Here is a 27,871-nt window from a genome sequence, read left to right on the forward strand (position 1 = left end):
GCCACATGTTCAAGGTCACAGGTAGAACGGGCAAGGTGCATAAGCAAACAGTGACCGTCTGGTGTGTGTGACAGATATAGCCCAGAGTCTTGCCGGGGCTAAAAAGACATCCACCCCAGTGTAGTCCCTGTTGGACCGCGTCCCAGGGGAGGAGTGGGAATGAGGCCCTTACTTGGGGAGGAAGATAGAAACATGTGTCTGGCAGGGAGCCCACATATGCAAAGGCCGGGAGGCAGGCGGGAGTGAACTTGGCTCATTTAGGGAGGGCTGCTGGGTGTGTGGAGGCAGGGAGAGGTGACAAGGCCTGGGTCCACGGCAGAGCCTACAACAGCCCATGGGTTTAGACCCAGCCTGCCCCACTTGAGACACAGAAGGGGGGGGGTGTTTCTCTCCTGGGTCTGCCTTCAGATCGGACCGCCCAGGACCTGTGCTGTGCATTCACACAGGAGTGGGGAACAGCCCCATATCCAGGCCATTTTTGTGGGAAAGTGTAAGGCAAGGCAGGAGCTGGAGGGGAGACCCCATGGCCGGGGGAGCAGGGGCATCCAGGCCCAGGACCAGAGCTGAGGCCTGGGGGTGGGGCTGGGAGCCTCCACTTCCTCCTCCTCCCTTCCAGCCCTGGTCTGTGGCCTCATCGTGCAGCTCAGAAAGGGGAAATTCTTGCGTTTAAAGTCCAGCAGGTGAAAGGTCGGGGCCAGGGCATCTGAGTCCATCGGCAGTGACCAGAGACAGGAGACATGAAGAGGACCAGAGGGAGCCTTGAGGCCTGGGGGAGCCTGGTGCTGCTGGTGAGTGCTTGCAGACAAGGACAGGGGGCTAGGCCCTGAGGGAGTAGTGGCTGAAGGTCTCCTGGAGAAGGAAGCAGGCCTGTGGGTTGTCAGACGCACCTGAGCTCTCATAACAGATCATCCACTGTGAGAAGGAACTCTGCTTTCTGGCAAGACTCAGGTTTGCTCACAAAGACCCAGGAGTCCCGGCCACCAGTGCCGTCTTCCCTCAGACCCAGGAGTCCAGACCCCCAGCCCCTCCTCCCTCAGACCCAGGAGTCCAGGCCCCCAGCCCCTCCTCCCTCAGACCCAGGAGTCCAGACCCCCAGCCCCTCCTCCCTCAGACCCAGGAGTCCAGGCCCCCAGCCCCTCCTCCCTCAGACCCAGGAGCCCAGGCCTCCAGCTCCTCCTCCCTCAGACTCTGAGTCTAGGCCCCCAGCCCTCTCTCCTCCTTCAGACCAGGTGTCTGGCTCCTGGCTCCCAACCTCTGTATCCTCTCTGTTTCCCACCCTGTTGATTGCTCTCCTGCGTGGAGTCTTCCAAGGTGGTATTTTTCAGGAAGTGTAACCATTAGGTATATGTCTGTCTGACCTTATGGGTAGAGCTGACTCCAGCTTCTGGCTTCCCCGAGTCCCACCCCTGCCACACTCTTCTTTCTGATCCCAACACATACACACCCAGAAAAGACAGAGGGCCATTGGGGTGACCTTTGTTAGTGCCGAGTCTGGGGGTGGAGACAACTCCCTGTGTCCCCCCTCTCCCTCAGGCACAGAAATGCTCAGGGTGGGGACAGAGCACGGGAGGCTCACTGACTGGGCCCTCCCAGCACCACAGTCTCCCCTGGGTCAGGGAGATAAGACTCTGAATCTGACTCTTCCCTCTGGGTTCTCTCCAGGGCCTGTGCAGCTGGACAGGGTCCTGGGCAACTGGTGAGTGACCCCTGCTGAGTGTATCCCTTACAGGAGGGGAGGGTGCACTGAATCCCCCTGAGCTCTGGTGGGCAGGGGGTGGTCTCAGGGAGGGAAGGGTGATTCGTGACCGGTGTTGATGGACGTGGTCATTCCTGGACTCGGGCCAAGAGCTGGGGCTACGGGAAGGCACAATGCCGCTCCCGGATCACAATGGGCTCTCCTTCCCGAATCTCAGTCCCCAAGCCCGTCAGAAACCTGAGCGTGAAGGACCAGACCAACAGTTCCATCACTCTGGGCTGGACAGAGCCAGATGGCACGGCCTCTCAGCACTACCTGTACAGGATCCAATGGGAGGGTACCGGCACACCTGGGAACAAAAGCACGAACAACACCAGCGTCCTTGTGGACGGACTGCAGCCCGGGTCCTGGTACCAGTTTGCCGTGTGGGTGGAGCTAAATGGAACCCGCAGCTCCGAGGAGACTTGCAATGTCAGCACAGGTGAGAGGCAGCCACCGATCCTGTTCTTGGTGGGGGGACAGATCGGTTTGGAGAGCTGACAGGACAGTGGAGCTGACACTAGCCCACGTCTCCTTGGTCTTGTGGAGTAGGAGATGAAGAAAGAACATCCCAGGTTCTGAGTTGGGACTAGTCAGGGTCTAGGATCCCTTATGCAGACCATAAGACTTAGCTGTCAGGGCTGTGTAGGGAGCACAGGCATGTGTCCCTGGCCGTGGGAGATTAGGGGTGTGGAATGTGGACACTACTCCAGCCCCTTGAGTCTTCTCCTGGTCCCCAGATGTGTCACAGTCTTGAAGGTGGGGCTCAGACCATCAGCTCCCTCATCCTGATCTGGGAGGTGCCTCTGGCCCTGGCCTTCAGGACGATGCGCACTGGGTCCAGTGGACTGGAGAGGGAGACAGAACTGTGACCCGACACTCAGCTGACTTCAGTTTCACAGTGGAGGGACCCCAAACTGAGGCCTCATACAAAATCTCTGCGTGGGCTGAAAGGAATGCAGTGCCTTGCTCCGGATAGAGCCTCAGCAGCTCCACAGAGGACAAGCATCAGTGCCCACTCTCTGTTTTGATAAGAGGTTAAGAACTGGCCAAGGTGGCATCTCCTCTGGTTCTGGGGTCCAGCCACCGTCTCTGTGACCTCATTGAGCCAGACCCAAACCCTGAGTTGGCAGGAGAGTTGTGGCCATTCCTGGGGACAGGCCTTTCTAGAGGTTGCCGCTGAGCTTAGGGCTGCAGGTGTCCAGCCCTCCCTGGGTCCCATGTCTAGGAAGTGCTCCTTGACAAGTCTGGCTGCACAGGGAGGCTGTGTTCTGGCTCTTGTGGACCAGGGACTGGGAACTCTGACTCTCTGCTCCTTCTGCCAGTTCCCAATGTAGTGACAAGTCTCAGGATACAGAACCGGACCAACAGCTCCCTCACCTTGAGCTGGACAGCTCCCGTGGGCCCAGATCGTCCTTCCTACACCTACTGGGTCTCGTGGGTCATAGAGGGCACTATGGTCATTAACACTCAGGATACCAGGGTCTCTAACACTTCGGATACGAGGATCACACTGGAGCAGCTGGAAGCTGGGAGCTTGTACACCTTCACTGTCCAGGCGGAGAGGAATGGGGTCAGCAGTGACATCAGGACACTCACAGAAGCCACTGATCAGACTCAGGCTGGGTCTAGACAGACCCAGTACTGTGGAGATGGGGGAAGGAAGGGACTGGGGAGACTTTGGCGACCCCACCTAGCGTCACTGGACCTTGAGCTTGTAGGTCTGCTTCTAGGAGGAGTCTGTCCTCAGCAGCCAGGGATTTCTAATTATGAGGCTGTCTTTGGGTAGGAAGAGAGCCCCTGACCACCCAGCATCACCCCTCGGGAACCAACAAAGCCAGAAGAGGACAAGTGCACACTGAGAAGTGCACACACTTGTCCCACTGTATTGGCTGAACCCAAAGGGACCTGTCTCTCAGCCTATACATGGCCGGCCCCAAGTGTGAGATGGGAACCAGGATTATGCCAAGAGCTAGGTTCACTGTGGGTGGATGGAACCTGCAACTTTTAGTCTTCGGCCATTTGGGCTAAGAAGACTGAGATCAATAGCTCTGCTCTGTCTAGAAAGGAGTGTCCAGAAGTAAGGAAGGACCCTGCCTCAAGCTGCTCCTTGGGAAGACAGTGTTGAGAAAGGTGATGGGTGGGACCCAGGGCTGAAGACTCAGGGCAGAGAGGCCCTGGGGGATCTTGGTCCCCGCCTGGCCTCTTCTCTGTGGTTCACACTTTCTAGGAAGTGGACTCATCTGATGACTGAGCAATCAGGGGATGTGAGCAGGCTCGGGATGGAGGGTCCTTGACCATACAGCCCCTTGAGCTTCTGTGGCCATGTGTCAGCTCCCAATAGGGTCATGGATCTGCACAAGGAAGCTCAGACCAACAGCTCCATCACCCTGGGCTGGACAGAGCCAGATGGCACGGCCTCTCAGCACTACCTGTACAGGATCCAATGGGAGGGTACCGGCACACCTGGGAACAAAAGCACGGACAACACCAGCGTCCTTGTGGACGGACTGCAGCCCGGGTCCTGGTACCAGTTTGCCGTGTGGGTGGAGCTAAATGGAACCCGCAGCTCCGAGGAGACTTGCAATGTCAGCACAGGTGAGAGGCAGCCACCGATCCTGTTCTTGGTGGGGGGACAGATCGGTTTGGAGAGCTGACAGGACAGTGGAGCTGACACTAGCCCACGTCTCCTTGGTCTTGTGGAGTAGGAGATGAAGAAAGAACATCCCAGGTTCTGAGTTGGGACTAGTCAGGGTCTAGGATCCCTTATGCAGACCATAAGACTTAGCTGTCAGGGCTGTGTAGGGAGCACAGGCATGTGTCCCTGGCCGTGGGAGATTAGGGGTGTGGAATGTGGACACTACTCCAGCCCCTTGAGTCTTCTCCTGGTCCCCAGATGTGTCACAGTCTTGAAGGTGGGGCTCAGACCATCAGCTCCCTCATCCTGATCTGGGAGGTGCCTCTGGCCCTGGCCTTCAGGACGATGCGCACTGGGTCCAGTGGACTGGAGAGGGAGACAGAACTGTGACCCGACACTCAGCTGACTTCAGTTTCACAGTGGAGGGACCCCAAACTGAGGCCTCATACAAAATCTCTGCGTGGGCTGAAAGGAATGCAGTGCCTTGCTCCGGATAGAGCCTCAGCAGCTCCACAGAGGACAAGCATCAGTGCCCACTCTCTGTTTTGATAAGAGGTTAAGAACTGGCCAAGGTGGCATCTCCTCTGGTTCTGGGGTCCAGCCACCGTCTCTGTGACCTCATTGAGCCAGACCCAAACCCTGAGTTGGCAGGAGAGTTGTGGCCATTCCTGGGGACAGGCCTTTCTAGAGGTTGCCGCTGAGCTTAGGGCTGCAGGTGTCCAGCCCTCCCTGGGTCCCATGTCTAGGAAGTGCTCCTTGACAAGTCTGGCTGCACAGGGAGGCTGTGTTCTGGCTCTTGTGGACCAGGGACTGGGAACTCTGACTCTCTGCTCCTTCTGCCAGTTCCCAATGTAGTGACAAGTCTCAGGATACAGAACCGGACCAACAGCTCCCTCACCTTGAGCTGGACAGCTCCCGTGGGCCCAGATCGTCCTTCCTACACCTACTGGGTCTCGTGGGTCATAGAGGGCACTATGGTCATTAACACTCAGGATACCAGGGTCTCTAACACTTCGGATACGAGGATCACACTGGAGCAGCTGGAAGCTGGGAGCTTGTACACCTTCACTGTCCAGGCGGAGAGGAATGGGGTCAGCAGTGACATCAGGACACTCACAGAAGCCACTGATCAGACTCAGGCTGGGTCTAGACAGACCCAGTACTGTGGAGATGGGGGAAGGAAGGGACTGGGGAGACTTTGGCGACCCCACCTAGCGTCACTGGACCTTGAGCTTGTAGGTCTGCTTCTAGGAGGAGTCTGTCCTCAGCAGCCAGGGATTTCTAATTATGAGGCTGTCTTTGGGTAGGAAGAGAGCCCCTGACCACCCAGCATCACCCCTCGGGAACCAACAAAGCCAGAAGAGGACAAGTGCACACTGAGAAGTGCACACACTTGTCCCACTGTATTGGCTGAACCCAAAGGGACCTGTCTCTCAGCCTATACATGGCCGGCCCCAAGTGTGAGATGGGAACCAGGATTATGCCAAGAGCTAGGTTCACTGTGGGTGGATGGAACCTGCAACTTTTAGTCTTCGGCCATTTGGGCTAAGAAGACTGAGATCAACAGCTCTGCTCTGTCTAGAAAGGAGTGTCCAGAAGTAAGGAAGGACCCTGCCTCAAGCTGCTCCTTGGGAAGACAGTGTTGAGAAAGGTGATGGGTGGGACCCAGGGCTGAAGACTCAGGGCAGAGAGGCCCTGGGGGATCTTGGTCCCCGCCTGGCCTCTTCTCTGTGGTTCACACTTTCTAGGAAGTGGACTCATCTGATGACTGAGCAATCAGGGGATGTGAGCAGGCTCGGGATGGAGGGTCCTTGACCATACAGCCCCTTGAGCTTCTGTGGCCATGTGTCAGCTCCCAATAGGGTCATGGATCTGCACAAGGAAGCTCAGACCAACAGCTCCATCACCCTGGGCTGGACAGAGCCAGATGGCACGGCCTCTCAGCACTACCTGTACAGGATCCAATGGGAGGGTACCGGCACACCTGGGAACAAAAGCACGGACAACACCAGCGTCCTTGTGGACGGACTGCAGCCCGGGTCCTGGTACCAGTTTGCCGTGTGGGTGGAGCTAAATGGAACCCGCAGCTCCGAGGAGACTTGCAATGTCAGCACAGGTGAGAGGCAGCCACCGATCCTGTTCTTGGTGGGGGGACAGGTCGGTTTGGAGAGCTGACAGGACAGTGGAGCTGACACTAGCCCACGTCTCCTTGGTCTTGTGGAGTAGGAGATGAAGAAAGAACATCCCAGGTTCTGAGTTGGGACTAGTCAGGGTCTAGGATCCCTTATGCAGACCATAAGACTTAGCTGTCAGGGCTGTGTAGGGAGCACAGGCATGTGTCCCTGGCCGTGGGAGATTAGGGGTGTGGAATGTGGACACTACTCCAGCCCCTTGAGTCTTCTCCTGGTCCCCAGATGTGTCACAGTCTTGAAGGTGGGGCTCAGACCATCAGCTCCCTCACCCTGATCTGGGAGGTGCCTCTGGCCCTGGCCTTCAGGACGATGCGCACTGGGTCCAGTGGACTGGAGAGGGAGACAGAACTGTGACCCGACACTCAGCTGACTTCAGTTTCACAGTGGAGGGACCCCAAACTGAGGCCTCATACAAAATCTCTGCGTGGGCTGAAAGGAATGCAGTGCCTTGCTCCGGATAGAGCCTCAGCAGCTCCACAGAGGACAAGCATCAGTGCCCACTCTCTGTTTTGATAAGAGGTTAAGAACTGGCCAAGGTGGCATCTCCTCTGGTTCTGGGGTCCAGCCACCGTCTCTGTGACCTCATTGAGCCAGACCCAAACCCTGAGTTGGCAGGAGAGTTGTGGCCATTCCTGGGGACAGGCCTTTCTAGAGGTTGCCGCTGAGCTTAGGGCTGCAGGTGTCCAGCCCTCCCTGGGTCCCATGTCTAGGAAGTGCTCCTTGACAAGTCTGGCTGCACAGGGAGGCTGTGTTCTGGCTCTTGTGGACCAGGGACTGGGAACTCTGACTCTCTGCTCCTTCTGCCAGTTCCCAATGTAGTGACAAGTCTCAGGATACAGAACCGGACCAACAGCTCCCTCACCTTGAGCTGGACAGCTCCCGTGGGCCCAGATCGTCCTTCCTACACCTACTGGGTCTCGTGGGTCATAGAGGGCACTATGGTCATTAACACTCAGGATACCAGGGTCTCTAACACTTCGGATACGAGGATCACACTGGAGCAGCTGGAAGCTGGGAGCTTGTACACCTTCACTGTCCAGGCGGAGAGGAATGGGGTCAGCAGTGACATCAGGACACTCACAGAAGCCACTGGTGAGACTCAAGCTGGGTCTAGACAGACCCAGTACTGTGGAGATGGGGGAAGGAGGGGACTGGGGAGACTTTGGCGACCCCACCTAGCGTCACTGGACCTTGAGCTTGTAGGTCTGCTTCTAGGAGGAGTCTGTCCTCAGCAGCCAGGGATTTCTAATTATGAGGCTGTCTTTGGGTAGGAAGAGAGCCCCTGACCACCCAGCATCACCCCTTGGGAACCAACAAAGCCAGAAGAGGACAAGTGCACACTGAGAAGTGCACACTCTTGTCCCACTGTATTGGCTGAACCCAAAGGGACCTGTCTCTCAGCCTATACATGGCCGGCCCCAAGTGTGAGATGGGAACCAGGATTATGCCAAGAGCTAGGTTCACTGTGGGTGGATGGAACCTGCAACTTTTAGTCTTCGGCCATTTGGGCTAAGAAGACTGAGATCAACAGCTCTGCTCTGTCTAGAAAGGAGTGTCCAGAAGTAAGGAAGGACCCTGCCTCAAGCTGCTCCTTGGGAAGACAGTGTTGAGAAAGGTGATGGGTGGGACCCAGGTTTGTAGACACAGGGCAGAGAGGCCCTGGGGGATCTTGGTCCCCGCCTGGCCTCTTCTCTGTGGTTCACACTTTCTAGGAAGTGGACTCATCTGATGACTGAGCAATCAGGGGATGTGAGCAGGCTCGGGATGGAGGGTCCTTGACCATACAGCTCCTTGAGCTTCTGTGGCCATGTGTCAGCTCCCAACAGGGTCATGGATCTGCACAAGGAAGCTCAGACCAATAGCTCTATCACCCTGCGATGGAAGTCCCCCACAGACCCCCACTCTCAGGCATACAAATACTGCGTCCAGTGGGCCACTGGGGGGCATCCCCAAGGAGACCATGACACCCGAGGACATCAGGCCAACCAGACACGAGAGACAAATCACACCTACTATGAGGTTCAGGCCCTGGAACCCGGGACTCTGTACAACTTCAGCGTGTGGGCAGAGAGGAGCAACGTGGCCAGTTCTCCACAGGGCCTCCTTGAATCCACAGGTTATTTGGGCCCCCTTCTACCCGGTAGGGACCTAAGTCCGACCTGGGGGCAGTGGGCGGTGAGTGGACTCCAAATCCCATGAGGTCACGGGGTCATAGCTTCATAAGCTGAAGTGATACAGAGCGTGCAGGGCTCATGGGAGTTGTAGTTTGAAGGGTCTGTTGTGTGTCCCTTTGGGGAGGACAGACTATGAGACATGAAGAGGGATTTTGGTTCTGGGAAGGAAAGGATGGGCTAGTTCTCAGAGAATTGGCACCACAGGTGGGAAGTGGGGGGGTGGTGGAAAGCCCCCCCATATGGCTCCTACTGACTTCTCCTGTCCTCTCCTCCCAGCCCCAAGCCCGGTCACCATCACCTCCTGCATCAGCATCTCTGGGGGCCACGGGGTCGTCTTGACCTGGTCCTGCCCCCGAGGAGGCTATGAGGCCTTTGAGTTGCAGGTGGGTGGACAGCAGGACTCTCAGAACAGGTCGTCCTGTGGGAAGAGGGTGTCTGTGTGGGGTCTCTGGCCGGCCCAGTCCTATCCAGCCATTGTCACGACCATCTGGGATGGAATGAGGGCCCCGTCTGCCTCTGTGACCTGTCGCACCGAGAACTCAGGTGAGCAGAGCCCCATGGGGATGGGAGCTACAGGGACCCCGTCAGGCTCTGCTGGAAGTAGTCTCCGTTGCCTAAGGGGTCCTGTGTGTTTTTCTGTTTGCTTTGCTTTCTGCTTTCTTTCTTTCTTTCTTTCTTTTAAAATATTTTATTTATTTGACAAAGAGAGATCACAAGTAGATGGAGAGGCAGGCAGAGAGAGAGAGATAGAGGAAAGCAGGCTCCTTGCTGAGCAGAGAGTTCCATGCAGGACTCGATCCCAGGACCCCAAGATCATAACCCGAGCCGAAGGCAGCAGCTTAACCCACTGAGCCACCCAGGCGCCCTCTGCCTTCTTTCAAACAGCTTTGTTGGGACATAATTCACATATCATCCAATGGACCCACTTAAAGTACACAGCTCAGGGTTCCAGAACGTCCGTGGGACTGTGCCACCCCATTTCCTTCACATGGAACGTTTTCCTTACTCACCCAAGAAAGGTCACCCCCTTAAGCTATCACCCCTTGATTTCCCCATTTTCCCAGCAACCTAGCCTAGGGAATCTCAAATTCACCTTTTGTCTCTGAAGATTTCCTCTTTGAAGATAGTTCCTAAAAACACAGTCAAGCAATATGTGGTCTTCTGTGGCTGGCTTTTCTCACCTGGAAGAACGTTTCTAAGGTCCATCCATGTTGTAGCACGTGTTGGTGATATGTTCCCTTCTTTTCGCCCAGTAATATTCCATTGTATCGAGAGACCACATTTTGTTTATCTATTTGTCTGGGGATGGAGCCGTTGGATGGTTTCCACATTTTGGCTGTTACGAGTAAGTCTGCTATGAACATTCATGTATGTGATTCTGTGCAGACGCATGTCTTTACTTCTCTTGGGTATATACCCAGAGGACCCATCATGGGATCAGATGGGCTACTCTGTGTTTATCCTTTGGAGCACCGCCAATATTTTTTCCAAGGTGGTTACACCATTTTTTGCTCATCACTGGGGTATTTTGGGGAATTCTGAACCTCTTACTCCGGAAATCTCTGATAGTTTACCTTTGACCGTGGCGCTAGGCTTCGCTGTGCTCTCTCAGTCTCTTCCTGTGAATCAGGACCTCTTATAAGATTGGGTCTGTGATCTGGGGAGAGATGGCAGGTCAGGGCAAGGCTAAGTAGATGCTAGTCACTCCTGGGCTTCTCTGGGCCCTACTGCTGGGGAGGGTCTCTTGCTTAGCAAGCAAGGTCTGTGGGGGACCAGGTCCATGAGGGGAATGGCCTCCCCACCAGGCTGTGTCAGAACCTACCAGGCCTGTTGACAGGTCCTAGTCACGGAGACTATTGGGAAGCTGCAGTCTAGGGCCCCCGAGGCTGATGGAGGCAGGCTGATGATGCCAAGACCAGGTGTGCAAGGACAGCTCCCAGGAGATCTGTGCCCGTGAGAGTCCGGGACCCAGAACGTCGGCCCCACCATCACGGGTGAGCCCTTCTGCTAGCAAACAGAACCTTGGAGAAGACAAGCCTCCATGCTGGGGAAAACCTGGAATGCAATCAATGCCGGACAGTGGCTTCCCGACCTTGGCACTATTGGCTTTTGGGGACGGATCATTCTTTGTCCTGTGCATTATAGGATTTCGAGCAGTACCCCAGCCTCCCCCTGCTGGATGCTAGTGCACCACCATTCCAGTCGTGACAAGCCTCAGTGATTCCAGACATTGGTGATGTGCTCTCTGGGGGCAAAGCGCCCTCGCTGAGGACGATTAGCATAGGCCGAGGTGGGGCTGAGTTACTCCGGCAACCAGGCTGCCCAAGCAAATGATGTCTTTGGACAGGCTCCAGGAGAAGGCTGGGTGGGAGGTGGGGCTCTATCCAGAGGCTTTCTCCCTCTGCCTTGCTGTCCTCGCATCTGCCCTGCAGGCCCACTGGTCACAGTCCGGGCCAGGATGGAGGCAGGAGAGACAGGGTGCTAGTAGATGAGGTCGACTCTAACAGGTCCCCACACCCCCTCCCCCAGGGGTCATTGTGGGAGCCATTGTTGGTGTCACCCTGTTTCTCATCCCGGTGGGTCTGCTGATTTTCTTCCTGAAGAAGAGGTAGGATTCTGCATGGGGCTCACTGACCACCTGAAGGGGCGGGGGCCCGGGGGGAGTATAAGGGCCCCTGATTCTGGTCTGACACCCTGGGCCTCCCACTGCAATGTCTTTTTTCCAGGCACGAGAAGAGCCAGAGGGAACCAGCACCCAGGGGTCTGGTCTTCAGGTAAGCAGAAGGTGCTGGGGAACATCTGGAAGGATCACTGTCAGGTCAAATCAAGGGGTGTTTGCTGGTCACCGGAGAGGTCAGAGGGTGGGCTCAGTGAACCCTCGCACACAGTGTCCTCTGCGCCAAGGATCACAAGCCTTCATGCTTCCCATACCCCGGGCCGAAGGCTTTGGAGGCGGTCCCGGTTCCAGCTCTGGGACCTCATGCATCCAACAACACACTCGCTGAACACCTCTTACGTGTAGGCGCTCTTCTAGGGGCTGAGGGCACAGTGAATTAAAGAAAGATTCCTGCCCTCATGGAGCTTGCATTTGAGCACGAGAAGTCCTTAATTAACAAGATCCTAGTGGTTGTGACTCTCACAATAGAGAATAGAGCAAGAGGTGGGGATAGAAAGGGTAGAAGAATATTTTAGATCGGGTGTTGAAGTTAGAGAAGATTGTAGATGGGTGTCGAGGAAAAGCTGGACTAAGAAGATGACTAAGAGGAAGTCATTTGTGCAAAGACTCACGTGCATGTCTTGGGAAAGGGCATTCCAGGCAGCGGGACCAGGAAGGGCAAAGGCCCCTTGGCAGGGGCCTACTGGCAGTGTTTCGAGAATGTTGGTCAGTCCTGAGACTGAGGAAGGTGGTGAAGAGGGTAGCGTAGGACATGAGGTCAGAGGGGTATCAGGTGGGACCAGATCAGCTAGGGCCTTTCAGATACAAGTGAGGAGTTTGATTTTACTCTGAGATAGGAGTTTTTGGAGGACTTTGAATAGACTCAGTGACCCAATCTAACCTATTTATAAGCAAAGGCGAGAGTCAAGAGACAGAGGAAGTGGTATGTAATAACCCAAACAAGAGACGATTGTCTTGGACCAGGAAATGGTCAGAGGTAGTCATATTCGAGATATGGTCTGAGTGTTGGAATAGCAGGTCTGGCTCAAGAATGGGCGTGTGGTGTGGAAGCCAGAGAGGGCTCGAGGGTGAGCCCAGCGAATTCAGCCTGGGCCGCAGGAAGATGGGAGTCGCCTTTGCTTAAGAGGGAGTGACTCTAGGGGCAGGTTCAGGGGAGAGTATCAGCAGCTCAGCTATGGACACGTTCAAGTTTGAGCTGTTTGGGCGACCTCCACGCAGAGATGCCTCTGATGGGGCGGCTGGACAGACAGTTCAAGAGAAGCTTTGTGCAAGTGTTTTCATCGCTCTGAGTCGACTCTCTGTGTTAGAATGATCCCTAGGGACTGACAGAGGAGAGACGCGAAGCTGGGAGACCAGCCGAGCTGGGCTGGACGAAAAAGGAGGTGTGAACTGAGGCAGGGGCGTAAGAGGCAGATGCATGGGGTGTGGGGAAAGGTGATGTCCAGTGCGTCCCTTGCTGTAGAAGCTGTTCTGGCTTGTGTCCCACCCCTGGTAAAGCTGACTTCTCCCCACCTCCCTCTACAGCATCGGTGACAAGTCATGAGTCTAGACAGTCACTGGGTCACAAGCCTGGCCCTCTCTCTATGTTGAGCACGTTGCAACTTCCGTATCTGTGTCCTGATGTCCTCGTGATAACCCTCCCGGGCGTCAGGTGCAGGTTTCAGGAGGCGGGGGCCGGGGAGCACACCGATAGGAAGCTCAGGAGAGCGGCAGGAGGAAATAGTGTAGGATTTTGGAATCAGAAGTGTAGAGCTCAAAAGGGAAGCCTTGGGGGTGGACCAAGTCCTGTAAGAGTTTGGTGAGTGTGCAGTGAGAAGATGGGCTTGGAGATGGACCCTCAGGACCATCCATTTTGTCTCGTGGATGCAGGAAGAGGGGCCCATGGAGGAGAGGGAGATGCAGCAGCCAGGGGCCTGGGGGTGGTGGCAGCAGGGGAGGGGGTCCAAAAGGAAGGGAGGAATGGTGGGCGGGGCTACACGCTGCTGAGCAGTCTCTCCAAGGACCGCCTGAGAGGTGGCCTTTGGAATTTGAGAGCAGGAGGCAAATGAGATTGCAGGACTCTGGGAGAAGATGTCCTTCCCCCATGGAGCAATGCTGCAGACCCTTGGAGAAGGCCTTGGGAAAGTTCAACCAGCAGGGCTGTCTGAACACGTTTTGTTGCTGTTTAGGTGCAATAAAGCCAAAGGGTGGAGAGATGACCACCACTGAAAACACAGGCTATGAGACTCCCAGATCCCAAGAGAGGGGGGCACAGGATAGCCCTCAGGGCTACACAGGGAAGCACCCAGTTCAACCAGGAAAGAGGGGAGCTGGGGGTAAGGCGGGCAAGAGCCTCGATCATGGTTTCTGTGGGAAGGAGTGGGCAACAGCAGGCTGACAGGCTCGGAGGGAATCACTTCGCTGAGCTCTGGGGCACAGGGGCTGCCCCTGGGGGCCGAGGGCAGGTGCTTAGTGGCCCAGAGCGTGAGACCCCATGGAGGAGGTGGTGTGTGTGTGGGTTTAACCACAGCTCAAGACATGGGACACACTGGCCCCCAGCCAGGGTCTCCAAACTGGGTCAAGACAGGGTTTCTAAAGCTGTCCTGCAGGGAGAGGAGCAGGAGGGGGCTGCAGCTGGAGCCCCATGAGTCAAAAGCCTTTTTGTTCATATAGACGAGAGATTACTACCATTTACTAGCTAAAGGGAAAGAGGCAGAAAAGCAGACGAGGAGGAGGGACTAATGCTGGAGAGGTTGAAACGAATTGGAACCCGGGAGACGCAGAGTGGCCCGAAATGGGAGAAAAAGCACGTTTTTCCTTTTTATAATTAAAAATGACTTTAATTGTGGTCAGTTACACATAACATAGCATTTGCCATCGTACCTGTCTCTGGGTGTCCAGTTCCGTGGCTGTAAGGACGTTTACGCTGTGGTGTAAACATCACCCCTGTCCGTCCACGGAACATTCTGTCTTGTAGAACTGAAACCATGAAATGCCCTCCCCCCTCCCCTGCCCCAGCGCCTGGCTGCACCATCCACCTTCTGTCTATGAATCCGACAGCTCTAGGGACCTCATTGAAGTGACTCATCAGTATTTGTCCTTCTGTGGCTGGCTTATCTCACTCAGCATCATGTTCTCCAGACTCATCATGGTGTAGCCTCAGTTGGAATAACCTTTCTTTTTGAAAGATTTTATTTATTAATTTGAGAAAGAGAGTGAGAGAGCACAAGCAGGGAAAACTGCAGAAGGAGGAGAAGCAGGTTCCCCACTGAACAGGGAGCCCAATGCCGATCCCAGGACCCCGGGATCATGACCCGAGCCCAGGGAAGACACTTAACCAACTGAGCCTCCCAGGGACCCCCAGAATGTCCTTCCTTTTTAAGGCAAGACAATATTCCAGTGCACAGACGCCGTTTTGTCCATCCGTGTTCTGCCGATGAACGCAGTGTTGAGTGAGTGAGCGGGGAATGAAAGATAGTGGACTCCGGGCTGCTTCTGCCTTTGTTCTTTGAATAATGTTGGTATGAACCTGGGGGCACACTTGTCCTTTCAAGACCCCACTTCCTGCTTGGGAGTGGGACTGTAAATCAAACACACCGTTTTTTTTTTTTTTTTTTTTTTAAAGATTTTATTTATTTATTTGACAGAGAGAGATCACAAGTAGGCAGAGAGGCAGGTAGAGAGAGAGAGGAGGAAGCAGGCTCCCCGCTGAGCAGAGAGCCCGATGTGGGACTCGATCCCAGGACCCTGAGACCATGACCCGAGTCGAAGGCAGCGGCATAACCCACTGAGCCACCCAGGCGCCCCTCAAACACACCGTTTTGACCCAGCATGTCCCCTTCTGAATATCTGTGTGCAGGAAACGGGACTGTTCTCTCTCTCTCTTTTTTTTTTTTTTAAAGATTTCACCTACTTAGTTGACAGACAGATCACAAGTAGGCAGAGAGGCAGGTGGAGAGAGAAGGGGGGGAAGCAGGCTCCCCGCTGAGCAGAGAGCCCGATGCAGTGCTCAACCCCAGGACCCTGAGACCATGACCTGGGCTGAAGGGAGAGGCTTTAACCCACTGAGCCACCCAGGCGCCCCGGGACCACTCTCTTGATGAGGTATGTGGGTCCCTACGTTCCCTGCAGCCTTATGTGTGCTGGCAAGATTCGGAGACCCTGAGCGGCCACTCATGGGTGAGTGCATATGGAAAATGTGGTGTAATGCAACGGAGTATGATACAGCCCTAAAAAGGAAGGAAATCCTGACATTGGTAACATGAGGAGCAGATCCTGAGGACATGACACTAAGTGAGATAAGTCAGACAGAGGAAGAGAAATTCTGCATGACATCACTCGTATTTGAAGTTTAAAAAAACAAAACTGAGTTCATAGAAACTGAGACCAGAGGGTAATGGCCAGAGGCAGAGGAAGGGGGGCTGGCCAGTTGGGTGAGAGGGATCAGAAGGTGCAAACTTCCGGTTATAAGATGATAAGATGAACAGGTCCTGGGGATTCTAAGAAACATACAACAAGGGACACCTGGGTGGCTCAGTGGTTAAGCGTCTGCCTTCAGCTCAGTTCATGATCCCAGGGTCCTGGGATCGAGCCCCGCATCAGGCTCCCTGCTCAGTGGGAAGCCTGCTTCTCCCTTTCCCATCCCCCCTGCTGTGTTCCCTCTCTCTATCAAATTAAGAAAGAAAGAAAGAAACATAATAAGGAGGAAAAAAAAAAAAGAGGGGGGCTTCTCTCTCTTTCCAAGATCACAGAACTGGAGGAGCTTAAATTCTGCCCCTTTCCCACAGCTTCTCAGAGGACATCCTGGCGGAAGACTTTGCTGACCATGTCAGGAAAAATGAGAAGGACAGCAATTTTGGCTTTGAGGAGGAGTACCAGGTGGGTGGGAAGCCCAGTGTCCCCCGCCTCCCCTGGAGCTCAGACCTCCTCACACTCTTTGGGCTGAAACTAAAGTAGGGCACCTGTTTTGTTCGCTGATGCAAACAAGAGCTTCTGTTTTTGCATCCTCGAAATCTTACACTGTGATGGGCCCTCAGGTCAGTCCTGGAGGAGCACCTTTGTTTTCCTCTGAAAGGGTTTTCCCCTTTCTCTCTTCTACCTCTCCAGCCCCCACTATTCCCCAAATCCTCCCAAGTGCTCTGAGGGGATTGGGGTATGCATGTTTTATTTTTGTGGGTGCTAGAGAATTCCAGGGCGTGGGGGTGAGTGGGGTGGTGCTGAACGGGGTACCTGCAGGGGAAGGTGGAGAGATTCCGATGTGCGCTCACCTCCCCTCTGCCTCTGCCTCCAGCAATTGGCTCTGGAGACCCACAGCCAGTCTCAAACAGTGGCCTTGGCTCCTGAAAACAGCGCCAAGAACCGTTACAGAAACGTGCTCCCCTGTGAGTCTTCGGCCTCTGCTGATTTCATGACTTTATCAACACCAGTCCCTTATCCCCTAGGGGACACCAAGCTCCTGCCCCTGAGAAGTGGGCACCCGGTCCCTCTTAGAGTTCCCAGTGCCTGTCTGCCGTCTGCATGACTTCTGTCCCTGGGTCTCTCCCCCCACATGCTCCTCTTTGCTTCACTAACCTTGGCCTCTCCCCCCAGATGACTGGTCCCGTGTGCCCCTGAAAGCCATCCAGGAGGAACCAGGCTCTGACTACATCAACGCCAGCTTCATGCCTGTAAGGTGGTGGTCCGGAGCCAAGAGGGTGCTGGGCCTGGGTGACGCCGAGATGGGAGGGACTGGAGCCTGTTTCCCTCTACCAGGGTCTCGAGAACCCCCAGGAGTTTATTGCAACCCAGGGCCCCCTGCCCCAGACGGTGGGTGACTTCTGGCGCCTGGTGTGGGAGCAGCAGAGCCGCACCCTCGTCATGCTGACCAACTGTGTGGAATCTGGCCAAGTGAGAGTCCTGAGCTCCAACCCACCCCGCTGGCTCAGACACAGATCCCACCATCCACCCTGACCCAGACCTCGCTGAGTCCCTGCCATACGATGGCAGCCTCTTCCGGTTGCCCCAGCGCATCCCTTGGTTCATATAACCCACTGACCTGGAGAAGGGAGGGGTCCCCCTGGCTGGGATTAATGGATCCCAGCTGTGCTGGGGTCTTACCTCCTCATTAGGCACCGAATGCAAGTGCCCCAGTGTAGACGGGCAGCGGATGGGTTGTCTGGGGCCTCCTATTCTCTGACCTCCCAGTTTGCCCCCAGGTGAAGTGTGAACATTACTGGCCTCTTGACGCCAAGCCCTGCACACATGGGCACCTCCAAGTGACGCTGGAGGGTGAGGAGGTGCTGGAGGACTGGACAGTCCGAGACCTATTGCTCCAGCACGTGAGTCTGTGGTAACTGGCCAGCCCCATCCTGACGATCCATTCCTCCCCTCACACCAGTTCTGTGCCTCTGAGCCCCTCCCGAAGCAAGCCCTCTGTCACTCTCCCAGGGGACCACAGTGTGCCCACGGACACCCCCCCCAACTCTCTCCCTCCCCAACCCACCCTCCCTCTAGATGCAAGAGCAGAAAACGCTGCCTGTGCGACAGTTCCATTACATGACTTGGCCAGACCATGGCGTCCCCCACTCCACAGACCCCATGCTGGCCTTCCGGAAGGTGCTGCGGCAGTGGCTGGACCAGACCGCGGAGGGAGGCCCCCCCATTGTGCACTGCAGGTGAGGACCTCCTCATGTGAGGGGAGTCAGGAACATGGGTCAGTGGGTCCTCGGGCATCTCTGCAGATGGGAGAGAGGAGGCAAGGATGGAGGACACAGAGGCAGAAGCAAAGGGGCAGTGAGGTAGAGGGACAGGAGGTTGGGGTGACAGGACTGGAAAGCCAGGCAGAAAGGTCAAGGAAGGGAACACAGTGGTGGGGACAAGGGAGGGAGGGGTGAAGAGCAGGAGGGGTGAGCACCCAGCGGTTTTGAGAAGCATTTGGAACACCTCCAACGCTGTCCAGGACCTCACCTGTCGCCATTCTCCTGATACTGAGCTTGATGCCTCTGAGATGAGGTTCTGGGGGGGATCAAGGAGCACGCTCCAGAGGGGCAGACAGCCTCTGAAATGGGACTCTGGCTGCAGGGACGGCCTCGCTCTCCCTGGTCTGCAGGGCAACCTCATGACCAAAAGGGGTTCCTCCCCGCTGCAAAGCTGGGGAAGCCCAGTCAGACAGCTGAAGTCTTGGGTTCAAGGCCAGTTGGAAGTGGCCGAACTGATGCCTGGGCTGGCACTCTTAAACTGTGCTGAAGTGTGTCCCAACACCTGCTCTGTCCCTGGAGAGCACCCCTTGGAGGTGTCCCCTGAGGCACAGAGGGGACTGGTACAGACTGGTCACAGGGATTAACTTGAACCATAAAAAGGAATGAAGTACTGATTTGTTCGAGGTTGTGGAGGAATCTTGAAAACCTGATGGTGAGTGAGAGAAGCCAGACACAAAAGGTCCCACGTCGTCTGATCCCACTTGCAGATGATGTCCAGGATGGGAACCTCTCCAGAGCCAGAAGACAACTCAATGCTTACCAGGGGCTGGGGACAGGGGAGCTGGGGGAGCGACTGCTCAATGGGCACAGGGTCTCCTTCTGGGGAGATGGAAGTGTCTAGGAACTAATTAGATCTGGCAGTCCCACAGCATTGTGAATGTCCTAAATGCCACTGAATTGTTTTCTTTTTGTTGTTGTTGTTGGTTTGTTTGTTTTTTTAATAATCAGCTTGGGAGTTCCTTTTCTTGAGTATGAAATTCAGCTCTGTGGTTTATTGTCTAAGTGACCCAGGACAGACAAGTGACCTCATGTCACTCCCCCTCCATTTTCCCATCCCTGAAATGGGTATGCTGGCAGCTCCAACTTCTCATGGCTGGGGGAAGTGTAAAGGGTATGTCAGGCACTTGAGGCAGGGCCTGGCAGAGAGATGGAACTCCAGGCCTAATCACTCACAGTGGCTTTTCACTCTACTCAATAACCCCCACTTACACTGTATCCACCCCCCCCCCCCAGAACACCGTCTTGCCGAATAATACCCCGATCTTGGGTGCTCAAACACAGATCCCTCTGGTCAGCCAAGATTCCCCTCCCTGTGACCTGACCCCTTCTTTTTCCTGTCTAGTGCTGGTGTGGGCCGCACGGGTACCCTCATTGCCCTGGACGTCCTACTGAGGCAGCTGGACCGGGATCAACGTGTGGGGCCCTTCAGCTACGTGCAGAAGATGAGGGAAAGCCGGCCTCTGATGGTGCAGACTGAGGTGATGGGGCTCCTGAGGGCATAAGGCCTGGGGCTTCGGGAGGGAGGAGGTCAAGGCTCACCCCCCTGCCCTGTGTCCCTCCCCAGGCCCAGTATGTCTTCCTGCACCACTGCATCCTACGGTTTCTCCAGCAGTCAGGCCGAGTCCCAACAGACAATGGGGTTGCATATGAGAACCCGCTGTATGAGAATGTCTGAGCCTCAAGAGGGCTGAGATGCCAGACCGGCTAGACTCGAAGTCTGGACCGCCACTTCAGCCCAGGTTCCTGGAGTCCTGGGACAGCACAGGGCTGGGGTCCCAGACTCTGGGGTCTTGCAGGGGGAGAAGAGGCCTGGCAGCCTGAACTATTTCCATGGAGGATGAAGGACAGGTGGGAGCAGGTATCCTGGTTATCCAGGTATTCATGTATCCTGGACTTCCTCTGAGGAAGGACGGATGGGAGCTAGGATTTCCTTCTTCTTTGATGGAGGAGGAGGCTGGGGGCTCAGGCTGCAGGGTCTTTGAGAAAGAAGATGGATTCTGAGGAAGGAAGAAATTAGAGTCTGGAATTCTAGTGACCCCAGGAGCAAGGGCAGGCAGGATCCACCCATGTTTTATTCCAGAAACCAAATCAGGCTCCTAGTATCTGAGATTTCCCTGCACCCCACTGCTTGTACATATTTTCTCTTCTATCCCATAATTTATTAAATCACTATTCTCTCCAGAGACGCTTGCTATAGTGGATTTCTGGGTCTGGGGTGGGAGAAGGGCTGGATTCCTGATGTTCAGGTCCTGAGGCTAATGTCCTGGGAGAGAAGCCAGAGGGACCCACAATTTGGCATCCCCCCAAAAAAGTGTTTGGATGGTCCAGTCTCTCAGAGAGGGTTGGAGGTCCACACTTATGTCCAGGGTCTGGGCAGTGCGGACGCCATTTGCTGAAGCTAGGCGCATAGGGTCTTGCTTCCTGGGCCTGGTGCTAGGAAACCTAGAGGGTAGAGGGAGGTCTGGGGCGTATTCACTGGAGACTTTCCGGCTGGATATCTGACTACTTGGGTCTCCGGAGGGAGGCTCCAGAGTCCTTGGACTGGGTATACTGGTGGGGGTGGGGGCCCAGGTAGGGAGAGGTGGCCTGGACGCCACACAGCTGGATCAGAAAGCAGAAAATCCTCGGGGACCAGGATAAATATCCGTGGGCACCCTAGTGGTTCCTGGCTGGGGGCGGGACGAGGGGCGGGCCGGGGCTCTCCCTGTACCCGGGACCTAACACGCACGCGCGCGCACACACACACACACACACACACACCCGCACTCACGAGCCGGCTCCGCTCTGCCGCGCCCCCACCCCACTGAGCGGGGCGATCAGCACGGAGGACAGCGCCACCCGCCCGCGTGCGGGGGCGGGGTCCGGGAGGGGCCGGCGCCTCGGTGTCTCCTGCGAGGGTCCAGTCCAGCCGCCGAGCAGGTAGGAGCCTCTGGGACGCCCGCCCTAAGCCCCCTCCTCATTCCCATCCCTAGAGAGACTGGGCGTGTGCAGGGTGGGGGCGGGAGGGCACTGGGGAGGGACCGACCGAGGAAGTGGGAGGACTGGAGCCTGAAATGGAGAGATCGGGATTTAGAGACAGGTGTGGAGACAAAGAGCAGAGGCAGGGCGGAGCAGGCAGGCGGCGAGACTGGGAGACCCCTGGAGTCACAGACCAGACCACAGGCCGAGGACAAGAGAGACACAGACCGGGTTGCGGCGAGAGCCGGGTGGGGGAATGGACAGAAATAGGGAGTGGAGAGAGAGGTGCGGAGCCCGAGGCGGTCACGAGGCCAGGTGTGAAGACAGAGCTCGGGATGCGCGGGAGAGACAGCAGGCCGGGAAGGATGTGCGCCCCCACCCCACACCCCCTCCCAACCCCACCCCGGCTGTGGCACCAGGGAGCCCTCGGCCCTGGCGGGAGAGGGCGGGGAGCCTGAGTCACCGCCCCAAGGGCCAGATGTGCTGGGAGGAGCCAGTCGAGGGGGCGTGCACCGACGCGCGAGGCGGCCCTTTCCCCACGCTCGCTCTGCGCGGGGTCAGGGGCTGGGGTCCTGACCCGGCGAGGAGCGAGCCTGCGGCGCCTGGACTCTGCATCTGTACGTCAGCCTCGCCCGTTGTCTTGCCAACAGCCCGTTGCCAGGGCAACCCCTCGTAGCTCCCGCCCCGCCCGAACCTGCCGCCCGTCGCTCGGGGCAACCCAGGGTCCCGGTTCCCACGCCCGCCTTGGCCCATTTCCGGTTCAGGCCCGCGGGGACGGGCACGGAAGGGATAGAAGTCGGAGGGATTCCTGCTTTGGAGGGCATTCCGGCCTTGGAGGGCGGGGGCGTCCCTGTGGGATGGACCTAGGTCCTGGAACCCACTCCTGGCGCGCGTCCTCCATCGCGGGGAGGCTGACACTACAACCCCCAGCATGCCTCGCGGCTGCTGGTTGTGTCCTATGTGGTCGGTCGCCCAGGGTGCCGATGGGAATTGGAGTTCGTCGTTGTTTGGAGGCTTCAATGAATGCACGGGGTGGGCGTGGGGGGCTAGGGCTCTTGGGTATCTCCGCAGAAAGGACCGTAAGACCCCGCCGTCATGTTCTCGGAGCCTCCAACCCCAGAGCCTCCAGCGCCCGACGCGCCTCCTGACTCGAGTCGCATCGGCCCTGCCCCGGGTGAGCGAGCCTCGGGGCCAGGGCAGAGGGAAAGATCGACTGGGATTCCCACGGGCGTGGTTCGGACAGGTGTACTCGGCGGGTGGGCGGGAAAATCCGGGTGGCACTGTAGTCGGAATCCTGGGCTTGACATGAAGTGAAATGGAAACGGAACAGGTTGACAGGAAATCGAGAACCAGATCAAAGAGTGTGGAATGGAGTGGGCTCTTGGGACTGTGAATTGGAAGGTCCACCTCTGTCTTCTTTTAAAGACAGGGAAACTGAGGCTGGGGGAGGGGCATGACTTCTACACCCGTCAGGGGTTGAGCAGAAACTGGGGTGGAAGGGGAGGTGGAATTAACAGGCTAGACAGTCTGGATGGTGTCAGGCTAGAATAGGGCATCAGATCACATTATAGGTGAGAGCAGTGGGAAGAAGAACGGGCGACAAAACGGAGTAGACCTGGCCGAGGGAAAACAAGGCCAGGATTCCAGCTTCCGCGTGTAATTCGGACTGAATCAGCCAGCTTGCTTCTTATGGCCTCAATGAGTGTTGTCTCCACGTCCTCTGCAGTACCCCTCTGGGCCCTGGCCGCAATCGTTCTGGTCTCAGGCCTCCTCGTGTTCGGCTGCTGTTTCTGTGTCTACCGGAAGCGTTGTCGGAGGCGGTTGGGCAAGAAGAGCCAGGCCCAAGCCCAGGTCCACCTTCAGGAAGTGAAGGAGCTGGGCAGGAGTTACATAGACAAGGTGTGGCCTGGCCCAGCCCCTCGGCCGTACCCTGTCCTGCACCTCCTGTTGGCCCAGCAGCCTCAGTCCCCGCTTTCTTCCCTCCCATGCCCACCTTACTGGCTCATCTCTGTGGGTGTTTAGCCCTGACCTGGACCCTGGGGATCTGGAGATAGGCTAGATTGAGTCCCTGTTCCTGAGAACCACTCTGGTGGTGAAGTCAGACCCTCACACAGACATTCACAACACAGGGTGGTATGTGCCCCGTGATGGGAGCTCCCAGAGCGTATGTGGGTACAGAAAAACCATCTGATAGCCTGGACAGTCCAAGGATGCTTCCCAGTAGAGATGTCTTCTGTGCTGAGACCCAAATAACACTCAGAGTTCGCCCAGGACAGAGAGGAGGACATTGTAGCTCAAGGTCTGGAATCCAGACCCTGAGGCATTTCACAATAGCTGGGGCACAGATGGCAAATAGGCTGCCCTCCAGAGTGGGTGTCTGAGGAGCTCAGTTGTACACATGTCACGAGCGCAATTGGGAACCACAGAAGATTCATGTGCAGCCAAGGAATAGGGTCACATGGGTGTTGGAATGAATCCTCTGGAACTCAGGAGGAGGACAGATTTGGGACAAGGAGACCAGGGAGGAGGCTGGTGTGGCAGTCCCAAGAGAGTGAAAGAAACATGAATTGGCAGAGGTCACCAGAGTGGTAGATGACAGCTTATGGGTGTCAAGGTCTGAGTGCAGAGTGGAACGGTGCTCACCTGGAAGCCAGGAAGTCCCAGGTTCCCAACCCAGAGGAACCACTCCCCAGCTCTGTGACCTGGGAGAATTCACAGTCCCTCTCTGAGCCTCAGGTGTGTGGTCTGTAACTAGTATTTCCTCTCCTCCCTTGTCAACAAATAGCTGTTGTCACAATCATCCATAAGGCAGGACCTTTAGGGTCCTGGTGCCCAGCCTCCATCCCTGTCCCTCAAGCCATCAACATCTAAAGACCACCTGCGTCAGACTCACCTCAGGTTCTTGTGGAAACACGAATTCTGGGTCTTGCCCCAGACCTATCGAATCAATCTGAAGTGAAGGCATTTTACCACATTTCTCAGGGGAATTCTGATTTGCGTTGAATTTTGAAAATGGCTGGCTTAGATTAAGGAGTGTTCTAGCTTAGAATTTCAAATACAGGGTAAAGACACTATTCCTCCTCTGTGATTTTCTGTGATGAGAACACTAGTCAACATGTCAGTTTGGACAACAACCCCAGTACCTCCATTTGTATGTGAAATAAATCTTCTGCATCCTTCTTGTAGGCAACAAGGTGCTATGAGCACCTGCTTTTCTAGTCTAGGCATGACAAGCACACTGCGTGTGTCACCCTGTCTGTTCTCCCCCATAGCAGACATCATTAATCAAATTTTGACTAAATAAAGCCTCTCTGTTACTATGACTAGTGCTTGCCTGTGGCAGACATCACTAATCAAACTCTGACTCTGCTTAGCCAGCAAGTGCTCAGGGATCAGTGAGTCTCCCTTGGCTTCTGGGTCAGGGGAAGAGTTCACCTGCCCTTGCTCCTGGCCCCCTAAGGTGCAGCCAGAAGTGGAGGAGCTGGAGCCAGCACCATCTGGGCCAGGGTCGCAGGTGGCTGAGAAGCATGAGCTCGGACGACTGCAGTACTCACTGGATTATGATTTCCAGAGCGGCCAGGTGGGTGTGGAGGATGGGGGTGGTGTGGAGGGGAGGGTCTGAGGGTTCTAGCCCCTTTATAGAGGAGGCCCCAAGAAGGAAGCTAAGACTAGAGTCCTCTTATCACCTTTCAGCTGCTGGTGGGCATCGTTCAAGCTGAGGGATTGGCAGCCTTGGACCTGGGGGGCTCCTCCGACCCCTACGTGCGGGTCTACCTGCTGCCAGACAAGAGGAGGCGGCATGAGACCAAGGTGCATCGGCAGACGCTGAACCCACACTTTGGGGAGAACTTTGCCTTCAAGGTGAGCTCCTGGCCTCTGTGCCCTAGGCTTGGTAACCTGCCTCCCGTCCCTGGAACACTGGGGAGCGACCCCTTCAACTTTTTCTGGAGCCAGCCCACAGCTCAGGTAGCAGCCTCCAGCTCTGGGGACTATCACACCAGACCCTGGATTGTCCCCGTGGGGCGCTGCTGACCTCTGGGCTGTTGTTTTGTGCCATTTGGGTTCCCGAGACTTCCGCACAGCTGTTCCCCTGGACCCTTGCTGCCCGAGTCGTCGCCTTCTACCTGGATGTGCTGTGCCGCACTTCTGGTCTCTCTGACTTACCACTCTCCCCCTTGTGTTCTCTTCCCGGTGGCCCCTCATCTAGGTCCCCTACGTGGAGCTGGGAGGCAGGGTACTGGTCATGGCGGTGTACGACTTTGATCGCTTCTCCCGCAACGATGCCATTGGGGAGGTGCGGGTCCCCATGAGCTCCGTGGACCTGGGGCGGCCAGTGTTGGCCTGGCGCGAGCTGCAGGCTGCTCCGCGGGAGGAGGTGAGCATACGGGGCCACGACCCCACGCTGGGCCCGCCCACCGCGCGCCCGTACCAATCAGATCACAGGCTTCTTGGACTCTCAGGGCTCCAGCCCTTGCAACTGCGGCTCCCCTCCTTGGGGTGCACCGCTGTGGTCGTCACTGGACCACTCCTTTCTAAGGCGGGGGGTGGGGAAGAAAGGCCCGAGAGGGAATGGATGTGAAGCTGGGGCTCTGGCGAGGGGTCCCTCTCTGTCTTCCAGCAGGAGAAACTCGGTGACATCTGCTTCTCCCTCCGCTACGTCCCCACGGCCGGGAAGCTCACAGTCATCGTCCTGGAGGCTAAGAACCTGAAGAAGATGGACGTGGGAGGACTCTCAGGTGTGTGGCGAGCATGCAAATGGTGCGGCCGGGGGTGGAGAGGGAGGCTCTGGAGCAAAGCTTCTCGCAGTTTCTGAGTCCCGAGCGTCCCTGGTGGAGAGGGGCCCGGACTGCCTGGGAGGTGTAGGTTTGCTGTGGACATGGAGAGAGCCTTCAGGGTACACAGGGTGTCTCTGTGCTCTTCCGAAGAAGCACCTCTTCAACATGAGCCCTGCACTGGCCAGTCGGGGCCTCTAAGACTCCTTTCTCCGCCCAGATCCGTACGTCAAGGTCCACCTGCTGCAGGGCGGCAAGAAGGTGCGGAAGAAGAAAACGACCATCAAGAAGAACACTCTGAACCCTTATTACAACGAGGCCTTCAGTTTCGAGGTGCCCTGTGACCAGGTGCAGGTGAGCTCGGACCTACCCAAAGCCCCTGTCAGAGCAGCCCTCCCCACACGGTCCCAGGCCTTTAAAAGCCCCTGTTGCTAGGGGGAGGAAGAACCCATCTCAGCCATTCGAACCCAGGTCCTGGGGCCCTGAGGTTGTGTTTCCAAAGTCAGTTTCCTCTTGTGAGGACCCGGGCGCCCCGCCCCCAAGCAAGATCAGGATGTTCCGCCCCCAAGCAAGATCCTGGCTGTCCCGCTCAGAAACTATGGGTACTAAGGGAAAGATTTCCCACAACTCTTAAGGAAGAGGGCCCAGCCAGGACTCAGGCCTGACCCCTCCTCCCATTTCAGAGTCCTGACGGTTTGCCCTCCGTAGGAGGCTAGTCTCTAAGGAAGCCCCTAACAATCCCTTACCAACCGGGTCCTGAGGGTTCATCTCCTTTGAAATCGGATCACGGAGGAAGAAAGACTCCAGAGCAGCCCTCTAACAGAGACTGTCTCCTCTGTCCACTCCCACCCCCGGCACCGTTGGAGTCCCCTGAGAGGCCTTAGCGCAGGGTGCTAGCAAGTCCCCCTAGACCTCTGGCTGCTAGGGAGAGGGTCTCTTTGGCAATGACACGCGATCCCCTCCTTGCCTTGCCTCCTTCTCGAACACTCCTGTCTCTCTTCCCCCCTGCTCTTCCTGTCTCCAGAAGGTCCAGGTGGAGCTGACTGTGCTGGACTATGACAAGCTGGGCAAGAATGAGGCCATTGGGAGGGTGGCTGTCGGGGCAGCGGTGGGGGGAGCTGGCCTGCGGCACTGGGCAGACATGCTGGCCAACCCCCGGCGGCCCATTGCCCAGTGGCACTCACTGAGGCCCCCTGACCGAGTGAGGCCACTGCCTGCTCCCTGATCCCCACCTCAAGCCCCTTGCCAAGCCTGGACTCGGCCCCTGACCTCAGACTCCTGGCCAAAACCACACCCAGGCCCACCTTTAAGCTTTCTCTGACCCCTAACCACCCCCACCCCACACCAACCCTTCCCATTCCTGCCTTCCCATCTCCCATTATGCCAATCATGGTGACTTGCCAGCTCTCCCACCAGCACACATCCAGAAGCCCCAGGGACCCCTGGGGGAGGAGAGCAATCTGGCCTCCCCCAACCCCTGCTCCCACTCTCTGCTTTGACAATCAGTGACCCTGCCTTCTTCTCCCTTCGCTCCCAGCACCCCTCTTCCTGCACAGGATCACCTGCTCCTGTCCCTAGTCGGACTCCTGCACCGCTCCTGGGACCAAATAAATACTCAGCAACTTTGGCGACCTGACCTGGTGCTTACTGGTGGGGGTGGGCAGGGTGGGGTGGGGGGCAAGAGGGTGGGATCACCTAAGGGCAAGGATAGGGCTGCCCATCCTGCGGATACACTGAGGGAAACTGACCCATCCACCCCCCCCATCCACGTGTTCACTTTTTCGTTCACACACCCCTCTAAACCTGGGTGTTTTCTTCTGAAAATATTGTGGTCGGAACAATACCTCCTGTATGTTTGCTGTGAAGAGTCCGTGAGAATCACTTACTCATGATTTTAATTTGCTCCTGCATCCGTGACTTCCATAGATTTTCATATCCATATTTCCCTCCCTTCCCTTCTTTCTTCCATCATTCATCCATTCTACTTTCCCTGAGGTCTTCAGGGTGGC

The 27,871-nt window shown here is 56.4% G+C and overlaps 2 protein-coding genes across 5 annotated transcripts; both read left to right on the forward strand.

Moving 5' to 3' along the window:
- Positions 1 to 3: 3 nt before the first annotated feature.
- On the forward strand, positions 4 to 20,315 carry PTPRH (protein tyrosine phosphatase receptor type H). 2 transcript variants are annotated; one of them, XM_082709812.1, is made up of 19 exons: positions 4 to 21; positions 673 to 788; positions 1,663 to 1,696; positions 1,914 to 2,177; positions 4,070 to 4,333; positions 6,226 to 6,489; positions 7,373 to 7,657; positions 8,382 to 8,681; positions 9,016 to 9,282; positions 11,269 to 11,347; positions 11,466 to 11,513; positions 16,183 to 16,273; positions 16,686 to 16,776; positions 16,985 to 17,061; positions 17,147 to 17,281; positions 17,590 to 17,712; positions 17,888 to 18,048; positions 19,475 to 19,610; positions 19,697 to 20,315. In XM_082709812.1, exons 2-19 carry the CDS (start codon positions 738 to 740, stop codon positions 19,805 to 19,807), a joined length of 2,781 nt encoding a protein of 926 aa, XP_082565938.1. In that variant the 5' UTR covers positions 4 to 21; positions 673 to 737; the 3' UTR covers positions 19,808 to 20,315. The 2 variants fall into 2 exon arrangements, with proteins under 2 accessions (XP_082565938.1, XP_082565939.1); XM_082709813.1 differs by lacking the exons at positions 4 to 21; positions 7,373 to 7,657 and having other exon boundaries at positions 92 to 788.
- A 66-nt stretch (positions 20,316 to 20,381) lies between these two features.
- On the forward strand, positions 20,382 to 27,491 carry SYT5 (synaptotagmin 5). 3 transcript variants are annotated; one of them, XM_082709821.1, is made up of 9 exons: positions 20,382 to 21,051; positions 22,141 to 22,264; positions 22,817 to 22,989; positions 24,551 to 24,670; positions 24,784 to 24,951; positions 25,298 to 25,465; positions 25,712 to 25,826; positions 26,083 to 26,216; positions 26,887 to 27,491. In XM_082709821.1, the coding sequence occupies exons 2-9, from the start codon at positions 22,186 to 22,188 to the stop codon at positions 27,085 to 27,087; spliced, it is 1,158 nt and encodes a 385-aa protein (XP_082565947.1). In that variant the 5' UTR covers positions 20,382 to 21,051; positions 22,141 to 22,185; the 3' UTR covers positions 27,088 to 27,491. The 3 variants fall into 3 exon arrangements, with proteins under 3 accessions (XP_082565947.1, XP_082565945.1, XP_082565946.1); XM_082709819.1 differs by having other exon boundaries at positions 20,384 to 21,051; positions 25,709 to 25,826; XM_082709820.1 differs by lacking the exon at positions 20,382 to 21,051 and adding an exon at positions 21,137 to 21,707 and having other exon boundaries at positions 25,709 to 25,826.
- Positions 27,492 to 27,871: the final 380 nt, after the last annotated feature.

This window comes from Mustela nivalis, assembly GCF_964662115.1.
Source record: "Mustela nivalis genome assembly, chromosome: 18".
Classification (NCBI taxonomy): domain Eukaryota; kingdom Metazoa; phylum Chordata; class Mammalia; order Carnivora; family Mustelidae; genus Mustela; species Mustela nivalis.